This window comes from Nyctereutes procyonoides, unplaced genomic scaffold (genome assembly GCF_905146905.1).
Source record: "Nyctereutes procyonoides isolate TBG_1078 unplaced genomic scaffold, NYPRO_anot_genome, whole genome shotgun sequence".
Taxonomy (NCBI): Eukaryota; Metazoa; Chordata; class Mammalia; order Carnivora; family Canidae; genus Nyctereutes; species Nyctereutes procyonoides.
In genome coordinates, this window is record NW_026575037.1 from 26029628 (window position 1) to 26041234 (window position 11607).

Here is an 11607-nt window from a genome sequence, read left to right on the forward strand (position 1 = left end):
TAGCTACTGCCTCTTCTAGGTCCCGACCTAGCTCCAAGGCACCCCTCTGCCCCACTTCCTAACCTGACTGCAGTGTCACTATGCCGGGTCTCAAGAACTTCCAGAAACGTGCATGCCCTGGGGTAAGGGTCTGGAGCTCACTCCTGGTCTGTGGCATCTTACTCTGTTGCTGTGAAGAGGCTCGCGGGCTTGAGAAAAAGATGGGAAGAAACGAATCAGTCATCCAAAAAAGCCTTTATTCTTCTACTCGGTCCCTTCTCCAGAGCGTGTGCTAAGTTCTAGAAGGGGTGGGGGCGGCACGCCGGGGAGGGGAGCCTGCGGGCCCACGCTCACGCCTCTGTTTCCCTCCCTGCCCGGTCTGAGCTGGGCAGGCTCAGGCACTTGAGAGCTCCTGCCCCGCTCTCCGGGCAGGCACAGCCTGTGCGTGCCTCCCATCGGGCGCAGGGAAGGTTGGGGGGCCGGGGAGCCGGCTCCCGGGGCTGCAAGGAAGGAGAGATTCCGTTGTGAGACCAAGCAGAAGCATGAAGAAAATGAACCTCAGTGTCCACACTGCACGCTCTTCAGAAGGGGCGTCATGCACGGGGAGACTGGGCTGTTCTCCAGGCTCCAGCTCCTTGGGGGGCTCCCGAACCGGCATCAGCAAAGGCAGCCCCTGGGGGCTGAGCGCCCGGAGGGTGGCGCCTTCCTTCACCCCCACGAGCAGCGCACCTTGGATTCGAGGATGAAGGACCGGAGGTCTCCCTGGGGCGTGCAGGTGAGCCCTGAGATCGATGGTGGGTGCCCTGGAAACTGTGCTGATACTGAGGTGCCGAAGGGCGTTCGCTCTCTGAGATAGACTCGGAGGGATCCCGAATTAGCCTGAGGCCCCAGGTCCGCAGGGAGCGCTTTCACCCCGACTTGCTGTGGAAACGGCCAGGCTCTCCAGGCGCGCTCTGCAAACGCAGGGGGCCGGGGGCAGGGGCAGGGGCAGGGGCAGGCGGCTGCCTTTCTAAAATCAGGCCAAGCCCTTTGTTTCGTCCTTTCTCCTCATTCCTTCGTACCTCCTGCTCCCGAGGGCTCTCCTGAGGTCGTGGAAGGAAGAACGAAGATGCTGGGCCCTCCCACGGAGCAGCTGGGGTGAGCGGCTGGCAATTACGGAGGCAAGGACCCCGCTGGACTTCTGAGGGGTCCCCACGCCTCCCCTCTTCCAGAGGATCCGACTGCCTGGCCTGGTCAGCCCTGGAGCCTGATCCCAGGACTCCAGTGTGGGCACAGGGGCGCTCTGGGGCCTTGTTGCCCTTCGGTGGGCGGCATCCAGCCCTCGCAGGTGTGGGGCGAGGAGACAGTCCCTGCGGGGATGCTGGGAACGTGGCCACGGTCAGGACCAGGCTTCTCCGGCATCCGGCCTGTGCTTGGGCAGGGCCAGGCAGCCGATGGTCTTGGGTCACTGTCTCGCCGGCCCCAGGACGGGGGCACAGCTGGCGCGGCTCCTGGGAGCTTCTCCCATTGCTTTCGCCATGGCAGGGAGGCACCTAATGTCCACGTCCCAGAGATGAAGCTCGCGGAGCGCTGTGGGCAGGACCCGGACACCTGGGCTCCTTTCTCAGCTGTCCTAAATGCCGGCTCCTCGCTCGAAGCCCAGAGGGACACGGGAGGTCCCCCAAGCGTCCGTTTGGGGCCGCTAGCGGAAGCAGAAGGGCGGCCCTGCTAAAGCCCTGAGTCTGCTGCAGCCTCCCGTGGCCGCGCGAGTCCACTGAGCGGGGCAGCCCTCCCCACGCCCCTCCAAGGGGTCCCTCAGGTCACGAGGCCCACGTTCCCAGCCCCCGCACCCCACCCAGGCCTGGGGGAATTTGGCCTCTGGGCTGGTGGAGGGCACCCGGAGTCAGGGGCAGGGCCCCTCCGGCAGCTGGGCCGCATACAGGGCCAGGGTGTGGTGCAGGAACTGGTACTGCTCCGTGGTCTGGATCATCCCGCCCCTGTATGGGAAGCACGTGGACGGTGAGCGGGGAGGGTGGGGTCAGGCCTCAGAGCCCTGCAGGGGGGTCCTCCCAGAGAACTGTCAGCCACTTCCCACCTTCATCCTCTGAGCTTCCTACGCCCTCCGGCTGCCCCTCACTCCTTCCCTACAAGGAAGGCCCCTCTGCCCCATAGTCAGGGCGACTCATACTGAGCCTTGTTCTTCTGTGACCCATCGGCTCCTAGGGCAGGACCAGGCCTCGATTTTTCTCAAACCTCAAAGTTTCCCCCTCCCCATCTTAAAAGCAAGCATAGCCATTCCATATATCTGTAGAGTAGGCTCTTATATTCGAGAAAAGTGAGTTAACTCTTTCCTCACACCAGCTCTCGGGGGACGGAGCCATTATTTCTCTCCAGATAAAGAAATGGGGCCTAGAGAAATACCGAGACAGCTCGGTAGGTGCGAGTCAGAGGGTGCACCCTGGTTCCCGTGTCCAGGTCCAGGGCCTTCCGTGCATTATCTAGAACCAACCGTACCCTGTTCTTCCACCTTCCCCTCAGTAGGGAATTTGGAAACAAAACCCAAACAGATTTGTGCTCAGATATCCACAGAGTGGCGTATTTAATTCTCAGCCTGCAAAGCTAACATTCTAGTCTTTCCTGGGCGCTAGTTGCAAAAGAAACAGATCTTTAAGCCAAGAGTCCCTTTCTTCCTCAAGGGAAGGGCCCGATGGTGATGTGCCTGCAAGTTCTCTGGTGCCCAGGAAGCACTGATGCCAGTCCTCAGGTTGTGGGTCCCGCCCACCTCCACAGGCCCGTCCACCCACCTGTCCACCTCCAAAGACCCGCCTGTCCACCTGTCTACCTCCGCGGACCTGCCCGTCCATCTATCCACCCACCCGTCCCCTTCCGCAGGCCCATCCTATCCACCCATCCACCTCCGCAGGCCCATCCCGTCCACCCGTCCACCTCCATGGACCCACCTGTGCGCCCGTCCACCTCCTCAGACCCACCCGTGCACCTGTCCCCCTCCGCAGGCCCATCCCATCCACCCGTCACCTCCGCAGGCCCATCCCGTCCACCCGTCCACCTCCGCAGGCCCATCCCGTCCACCTCCGCGGACCCACCTGTCCAGCCGCAGTTGGCACACGATGCCCAGAATGTCCACTTCCCCTCGGGCCTTCAGCTGTTGGCAGCCAATGCGGGTGGCGATGAAGCAGCCGGTCCGGCCAATCCCTGCACTGGACACGGCCGGGAGGGGGTGGGAGGTTATGGGGCCCAGGGAACGTGGCCCCGGGCCCCAAACTCCGGAGAAGCAGGGGGAACTTAGGGCGCTTGCTTTGGGGGTGGAGGCCTGGGGATGGAGGAAGCTGGTGGGACTGTCGCGGGTGGGAGCTGGCGCTGGAGGAGGTTACATGTCCCTAACCCTGTCCCAGGGCAGCGGCCATCCCTGTGGACGCTCGGATGACCGTCTCCTGCTCAGCAGCGGGCGGTGCTTCCAGCTTGGGGCCCCCCCGGCTTGCTGAGCCCCCACCCCGCCCTCTCCAGCCGTGAGGCACCCCCCACAGCTGCCCACGCCCAGGGGCCTTCCCACAGCTGCCCCCCATGCTGCTCTGTCTTGCTCTCTATTTCAAGACCTTCCCGGTGCCCCCTTCTTTGGGGAGACTTCTTGTCTGAACCCCGACGGAGGCGGCCTGTGGGGAGGGGGCCCATGAGTCCCTCTGCCTGTGCTTGTGCCCCGTGCTCTGCTCCGGAATGGTGTCCTGTGGGAAGCGCGTGCCCGTTGCCCCCTCCGTCCCACTCGGCTTCTCACTCTGCAGCCTAGTATTCCTCTGGCTAAATCCAAGTTTCTTAGTCAGTCCCAGGAGGCGTCTTGTCACGGGTCTTCCAGAGTGACTCTTAGCTCTCTCCTCACCTCCCCCACATGACCCCCAGGCCCCCCATGTCACTCTACTCCAGCAATGCGTCCGTTCAGAAATTCTGTCGAGGGGCCTTTGCACATGCTGTTCCATCAGTCGGGAGCGCCTCCCCTTTGCACGCCTCACTTGGCTGCTTCACCTCTCGGGCCTTCACTTAGTTTAAACGTCCTTCCTCCTGGAAAAACTTCCCTGGCCCAAGTCTGGGATGTGCGACTTGGTCCTGTGCTCCCCGGCACCGCCGCACAGCCCTCGTCACCCTGTGTTGCGCTTCGTCCTTTGATGTGCATCCTTCCTGGGGCCGTAAGCCAAGCTGTCTCCTCAGCAGCAGGGGCCATGACCCCCGCCCCCCAGCCGACGGGGAAGCTCTCTGATAGTGTCCGCTCTCTGGCCTGTGCCCCAGTGTCCGGCCCAGGTGGCCAGGCCCTGCCTGGAGGAGAGGATGAGCACACGGCGCTTGCTGGTGGCCTAGAGAGCCCTTCCTGGGAGAGCTGGGCCTGCCCGACGCTGTCCTTCTTGGGCCCCTCCGGGGACAGACCCAAGGCAAGGGTGGGGGCCGCGTACCTGCAGTGGACCACGATGGGGCCGGTGCTGGCAGCCGCCTCTGGGCTGTCCTCCACCTCGGCCACCAGGCGCAGCAGGGGCCCCGCCGACTCCGGGGTCTGGTGGTCAGGCCAGGCGGAGAAGAGGACGTGCTTCACTGGCCGGGTCTCCTCCTGGTGCTGTCACGGGGACAGGCATGAGGCCTGGGTCAGGCTGGGGCACCGCCAGCCTTCTCCTCTGGTGCCAGAGGTGGGCGAGGGCCAGAATCACCCCATGGACCGAGCGGGCAAGATCGGGCTCCCCTCTGCTCCCCGAGCCCCACCACTCCCTGTGCCGTCGCGCCCGGAGGAGGGTGCCCACCGACGGGGAGGGCCCAGGTTCAAGCCCTGGCTCTGCTCTAACCAGCACGTGACTCTGGGCACGTCCCTTAAGCTCATTCTTTTTGCTCAGGGAAAGGAGGCAGTGGTACCGTGTAGGGTCACTTCTCTGGACGCCTGGGGGATAATGAACTGATAGAGGAATGCTTGGAAAAGTATGAAGCGCCAGGTGGCCCTAGAAGGCGCTTCCCAGCCCTTGGCCTGTGTCCCCATGAATCTCCCGCCCTGGCTCCTCCAGCAGGACTCCAGGGCCCCACCTCTCCTTTCCCGGGCCTCCTGGTGGCTCCTGTGGGTTCGTTGGCTCTGCCCTGACACTAGGGCACTACCTATCCTTCTCTTTCTTCTGTGCCTCAAGCTCTTCTTTTACTTTCTAAAAGATTTTGTTATTTATTTATTCGTGAGAGAGAGAGAGAGAGGCAGAGACACAGGCAGAGGGAGAAGCAGGCTCCATGCAGGGAGCCCGACACAGGACTTGATCCCAGGACCCAGGGTCACGCCCTGGGCCGGAGGCAGACCCCCACCGCTGGCCCCCCCCCCCCGCCGTGCCCCTCAAGCTCCTCATTTAGACGCGTGTTCGAGAAGGTTTGGAGGCGCGAAGCCCTGGCTCCCCGTGAAGGGTGGGCCTGAGTTTCCGGGTGGAGGTTGGGGGCGGCCGGGCCTCCCTGTACCTGGATGCTGAGCTGCCGCACAGTGTACTCTGGACATTCTTTGGTGTCTTGGATGCGGATCCGGAAGGGTCCATAGGTCTCCTCTTCCGTGGGCCAGTAGTGGACACATTTCTAGGAGGGAGGGAGCTGGGAGTCAGAGGGGGAGTGTCTATCAGTGGAGCAGGGCCAGGACGCCAGAATGGGGAGTGGGCCCCCCTCCCGCCCACTGGGGGGCTATGGGCGGCCTGGGTCGGCCCTGGGGCAGGGGGGCTCCCGGAGCTTGGCACCTGCTCGCTCCTCCCCGCCCTGCCTCTGACACTCAGAACTTTCCTGAGAGGCGCAGACTGGGGCAGGGGGCAGGGGCGGGGGGCCTAGTGCTGAGCTGCCCCCTAGGGGGTAGGGGCATGTGAGGTGCGGAGGGGGCAGCCGGGCGGCTCCCTAGGGACTGCGGCACCACCTCCTACCTCCTTGCCCTCCCGGAGCTGAGTGAGCATGACGATGAGTGACACTTCCTCCTGCCACACCATCTCCCAGAAGTCCGACACAGTGTTGGGCATGGGGCCCTGGGTGGCAATGTAGACCTTCTCCTGCCCGTCATAACCCTGGGGGGGGGCGGTGTGCAAAGGAAGGGCGGGAAGCAGTGAGAGAGGGCCGGGGCGGTGGGGAGGGGGACCCCGGACCCTGCAGGTCCTAGGATCAGGCCACCCCACGTGGGCTCTGCCGCGGGAAGCGGGGTGGCGGCCTCCATAAGCCTCGGCTTCCTCCTCTGGGAAGTGGGCTCGTATCTGGCGTGCGGGAAGCGGTACAGATCCGATTCCAGAAGGTGCACTGAGAGGCCGGTGCCTGTCCCCTCCTTTGGTCCTTTGTGGGGTGCATCCCCTGCCTCCCCGCGGCCTTCTACCCGCACTAAAGAAGAAAACCGCGTTCAGCCCTTGGTGGAGGGACCGGCTGGCCTTTCCGCATCACTTTTACATATTTAGTAGCAAGATGCACTCGGGGCTGCGGCCCCTTCCTGAGCCCTCGGAGCCTCAGCTCCTCCAGATGAGGAAGCCCAGAGAGATGCTGCTCGCCCCCGGCCCCCGTTTCTGCGGCTCTTGGGAGGTCTCCTTCGGCCCCCCCCCCCCCCCAGGCTCACCACGTCCTGCCTCCGACTGCCGTCCTTGCCGCCCCGGACCACTAGGGGCGCTGCCTGGACAGCTACTTAGGGCCCCGCAGAGGCGGGGAACCCGGGTAGGGAGCCACCGGCCCCTGGTCCCTACACGATGTTGAACCATCTCCTCGAAGGAGGGGCCGCGAAGGAGAGAGAGAGGAGGCAGCTAAGAGCTCCTTTGTGTGCAGCACCTTCCAGGCTGAGCCCCGGGATGGGGGGGGGGGCAACGGTGCGACTTGCTCCCTGGGCGCAGGGCGGGCGGGGTTGAAGGGCCCGGCCTGGTATCATCCCAGCGTGACATCTGCTCTGTGCTCTGGCTGGTGGCCGGGGCCCCTTCGGGGTCTGCCCCAGCTTGGCGGGGCCGGGCAGCGGTGACTGGAGCGGGACCCACAGCTGGGAGCCGTTCTCTGGGGACAGATGTCCTCAAACACACCCCGCTCCCCGCAGGGCAGCGGCGGCCAAGGCCACTCACTCGGATGTAGTTGGCGTTGATGTAGTCTCCGTCCTCCTGGCTCTGTGCCCGGCCCAGGCAGACGCGGCTCTGGGGATCTGGGAAGTAAAGATCAGCAGAGGTCAGAGGTCAAAAGGGGACCGACTAACGCTCGCTCCCACGGGGTCAGAAGAGGTGAGTCCCCGCACTTGTCACAGCGAGTCCGGGATAGCAGGTGGCCACAGACCCACTAAATTACTTCGTGTGCAGACAATAGGAGCCGCAGAAGGCCTCTGAGCAGCAGAGGGACGTAAGCAAAGGACCTCCCGGGGCGGGTTGACCTGGCGGGTTGACCCGGTGGGGCCGTAGGGGACGGACTGTGGGAGAAAGGGTTTGGAGCAGCAGGGGCTCGTGGGCGGTCGGTGGGACACTCCAGCCCGGAGGTGGGCAGGGGCGGAGCAGGACTGTGCCAACGGGGACGGAGAAGGCGTCTTCTCTGACGGCGAACACGGGATGTGGACGAGTGACTTGCTAAACTCGCAGGGTGGTGACGAGGCGCCAGGACTCGGGCTGCACTGGGCCTGCCCGGCTCTGCCTCGAGCGGGAGGGCTGTCCCCACGCGAGTCCCAGCAGGGACGGAGGCCGGGCTCGTGAGCAGGGAGACCAGCTCCCCCAGGGCTGGCCTGGTTCTGGACGGGGCCCTGCAGGCGGGGGGACCTCCCCTCCATCTTTGACTTGGGCCGGGACGAGGGCCACTCCCTCCCGCTCCCTGGGCTGAGTGCTGACCCACCAGGCGGGCAGGGGCAGGGGCGGTGAGAGGGCCTCACGGCTGGGAGTTGCTGGAGGTGGGCGGGCGGCGGCGGGAGTCAGTCTCCCGGGGTCTGGTGCTTGCTTCTGTGCGGGGGGCCTGGGCCTTTAGGGCCTGCGGGGTCACCCCTCAGAGCCCCGGACTCCCATCCCCAAACCTGCCGCTGCTCTCGCAGACGCGCCCGTCCCCGTCCCCTGGCTCGGGCCGCGCCTGTCGCCCTCCCACCGTCCAGCCCAGGGACGGCTGCACTCCCCCGACACGCGGTTCTTACTCGGCAGGATGGTCTTGTAGCGGTCCTTGGAGGCGTGGCCAGGGACGTCCAGGTCTTCAGAGCTGACGAAGTTCGAGGGGATCTTCTGGCAGAGGGAAGAGATGAGTGAATACCCACCCCGTGCCCGCCTGCCCCCGCCGCCCCGTCCTTGTGTCCACAGGGGCTGATCCCGGCAATTCCCTCCCGGCCCCCATGGGTCTGCAGGGGTGCAGTGCAGAGGGCCCCCACGGGTGGTTTTCTCCCTCGTGGGTTCTCTTTCCGGAGGCCCGAAGAGGAGCCGTACCCGGTGCCCGAGACACTACGGTGCCCGCTGGCTGGCTGTGCTTCGGAGGCACACAGCGCCGCGGGGGGACCCCAAGTTCTTACCAGGAATTCCTCCTCCAGCTGTTTGGGGCTGGGCGGCTGGTGCTGCAGGGCCCAGCGGGTGAGGGGGTGTCCAGCCGTGCGCAGAAAGTGCAGGGTGACCTCCCGGGGCGTGTTCACCGAGCAAATGGGCTCCACGGCCCCCAGGGACCGCACATCCAGCATCAAAGCCACGTTGGAGCCCCGCCTGCGGGCACGACAACACCAACTGGCTGCTGCTTTTTGCTGTTGCTGGTTCAGGGCACGTCTGAGGAGGCTGCTCCTGGTCTTCCCCTGGGCGGAGGCCCGGTGGGTTCGGGGGCTCAGGCCCCGCCGCGTTCCCTCCTTTCGTCACCTGGACGCTCCAGCTGCCCGCCTGCGCCCCTCCTGCCACACCCAGAGCGCGGACGAGCCCAGACCCAACACAGCCCTGCTCCAGGGTTGGGGAGCAGCCCAAGGAGGCTGGAAACTTTATCCCGACCCCTCAGTGCATGCAAATGACATGCAAATGAGCACATCTGGGCTCCTTTCCAGGTTGGAGCCCTGGGCCCTCGGCCTCGGAGCTGTAGGGGCAGGCGGAGGGCACTGCGCAGGGTCTCAGGGCTGGGACGCCCCCCGCCCCCCAGGAAAGGCCTCACCTCTCCTGCAGCCGCACGTGCTTCTTGGCCGGAGCTTTGCTGGGTGGCGGCTGGGTCATGGCTCCCCACAAAGACCAGGTCGGCGGCCGTGCTCTCGAGCACCCCCCCCAGTCCTGGACCATGCTGGGCTGGGTGCTGGCCCGGGGGAGGCTCACGCAGCCATGAGGTTCACCTGGAAGACAGGGCCCTCGGCAGCTGACCCCGGCCTCTCTGCCCACCTGAGAGGCGCCCAAGCCCAGGCCCGCCGCCTGCTTTCTGGCACCTCCGCTCTCAGGTGTCGTCCCTTCTCTGCACAGAGCTGTCGTTTTCACGCAAGAAGGCCGGGGTCCCTACGAGGGGGGACCCAGGGCGGTGGGGCGGCCGGGGTTGGAGGAGGGACCCGACAGGTATGGAGCTTGTGCGGGGAGGCGAGGTCAGGAAGGGCTCCAGGCGGAGGGGGAGGGGGGGCAGAGGCTGCCCGAGGCGGGAGCACAGGGGGCCTGCGCGGGCCCAGGTAAGGAAGGCGAGGGAGGAAACGGGAGCCGCGTTCTGCGTGGAAGGGAGAGAGAAGGCTCACGGAAGCCACCTCCAGGCCGGGCCCGCTCCGAGATGAGAGGTTTGAGGCCTCTCGCGGCGGCGGCAGCGGAGCCAGCTGGGGACCCTCGGGGACCCTGTCCTCGCTGCGGGCGGGCCCAAGGTCATTCTGGCTTCTGGGGTCTCTGTCCAGGGAGGTAGGCTGGGGGTGTTTCCTTCCTCCCCGCCCATCCCCCCACCTCCCGCCTCTGTAACCGTCACAGGAAATGGCCTCACAAGCCCTTGAGCGGCAGCGCATGGTGAGGCGACAGCCGGGGGGACGGGGGGCACGGAGGTGGTGGGCCCGTGTCCTCCGGGGGGACCGTCCCCACCTCCCAGAGCCAGGCCGCGGCGTCCGAGGGGTGGGGGCGGCGGCGGGGCCGCTAAGCCCCGAGGTGAGGGGACAGCCCGGCCGGCCGTGCAGATGTGGGGGGAGCGAGAAGCTCGCACGAAGCAGGAAGGGGTGGCTGGCCTCTGGCCCCCCTGCAGCGCCCTGGGGCTCCCTCCCTGCGCCCCTCGGGGCCGTCTGCTGGGGCAGCACCCATTCCGCGGCCACACAGCGCGGCACCCCACGCAGCCTCGCTCCCGCCCGCCCGGCGTGCCCCCCACCTCCCCGGGGTCCCCACCACCCCAGGACCACGGGGCCCCTCCTCCCCCGGTCAGGGACTCACTGAGGCAGCCGTGGCCTCCAGGCCGCCTCTTGCCAGCTGTCTGTCTGTCTGTTGGTCGGTCTTTGAGGGCTGAGGACGCTTCAGGAAGCCAGCTTCCTCCCTCGCCCCTCCTCGCTGCCACCCACGCACACCCCAGCCGCCTGCTGCCCTCCTGCGCCTGCTGCCGCCACCAGGGGTCGGGTGCCTCTTGCCTGTGCCCCGGGGTGGGCTGCCCGGGTCCCTCGGGCCGGGGTGCGGGGAGGGAGGGGGCCGGACCGTTCCCCGCCACCCTGGCTCCCCTCGCCCCCGGCCCGCGTGCTCCCTGGACTGTCTGGCCTCTGGGCCCCGGTCACGTGCAGCGTCAGCCCGCTGCCCCCAGCTCGCTGCTGGTGCTGGTCCCGCCGGCCCTGCCCGGACACTGCCCTGCCTCTGCCCCGGCGCCCTGTGGTCCGGGGAGCCCTTGCCCCCTTCAAGCCCTGGAGTCAGGGGCAGGGGCCGGGGCACCTGCAGAGGTGGCTGCGGGCGTGGGGCGGGCAGGAGGGAAGCAGGGGCAGAAAGGCCCAGGCCAGGCCAGAAGGGCCGTCCCTGGGACTCGAGCCGCAGCCCAGCTGTCAGCTACCTGTGGTGGCGATGGACCAGCAGGCCCGGAAGTGGGTGGTAGACACGGTTCGTAGGAGAGTCTGGGGGGCTCTCCCCCTGCCTCCCCCCCAGCCCCTCCAGTTCTCCCCAGCATCCTGACATCAGTTCAGCAGACTGACAGATAGTGGACAGTCTCTGGCCCTCACGGGGTGGGGGACTCCCACACCTTCTTCGCGTCTGGGGTGCCTGGATGCCTGGGGCCCAGGAAGTGGCCCCCGCGCCCAGGACTCCAGCGCCCCCCGCCCCCGCCTCGCCTCGGCAGGCCCCTTGCTGGCCAGGTGCCCAGCGGGTCATGCTCGCTGCACGGCTCCTTCCACCTCGTAACACCGCGAACACCCTCCCCGTCCCGGCCCCAACATGCGCCATCCCCGTCCTCTCGCGTCCTCCTACTTCTCTGATTCAGCTGTCAATGGTGACAGCAAAAAAGAAACCATTTTCAACAGGGGGTGGGCACACAGGAGGGGCGGTGGGGAGGGGGCTGGCCATGGGGGGGGGGCTTGGGGCGAAGCCCTGGATGACTGCAGCTCGCGAGGCCTTCCAGTGCCTGTCCGTGCTCCCCGGGGGTGCGGATCCGGAGCCGGCCCCTTCCCGGCCCCTCCAGGGTTGGCTGGTCCCGGAGGCTTCTTCACTCTGGGGAGTGGGTGGCTTCCCCGAAAGGAGGAGCTGGAGCAGTAGCTGGCTCTGGTCCCCAGAACAGGGCAGAGGCGGG

The 11607-nt window shown here is 66.5% G+C and overlaps 1 protein-coding gene across 2 annotated transcripts; it reads right to left on the bottom strand.

Annotated features, from left to right (window-relative positions):
• Positions 1–246: 246 nt before the first annotated feature.
• On the bottom strand, positions 247–10392 carry PTPN7 (protein tyrosine phosphatase non-receptor type 7). Of its 2 annotated transcripts, XM_055319323.1 has the most exons (10): positions 10281–10392; positions 9058–9229; positions 8444–8627; positions 8078–8162; positions 7041–7117; positions 5883–6020; positions 5440–5550; positions 4416–4573; positions 3063–3176; positions 247–1955 (listed from the first exon to the last, which is right to left on the bottom strand). In XM_055319323.1, exons 2-10 carry the CDS (start codon positions 9177–9179, stop codon positions 1862–1864), a joined length of 1083 nt encoding a protein of 360 aa, XP_055175298.1. In that variant the 5' UTR covers positions 9180–9229; positions 10281–10392; the 3' UTR covers positions 247–1861. The 2 variants fall into 2 exon arrangements, with proteins under 2 accessions (XP_055175298.1, XP_055175299.1); XM_055319324.1 differs by lacking the exon at positions 5883–6020.
• Positions 10393–11607: the final 1215 nt, after the last annotated feature.

Coding starts and splice junctions, on each gene's coding strand:
- PTPN7 (XM_055319323.1), bottom strand. CDS start 9,179: ATGGTCCAGGACTGGGGGGGGTGCTCGAGAGCACGGCCGCCGACCTGG. Junction 6,021..7,040: donor TCAACGCCAACTACATCCGA/GTGAGTGGCCTT, acceptor GCCCCCCCCCAG/GGTTATGACGGGCAGGAGAA. Junction 4,574..5,439: donor TGCGGCAGCTCAGCATCCAG/GTACAGGGAGGC, acceptor TCCCCGTGACAG/CACCAGGAGGAGACCCGGCC.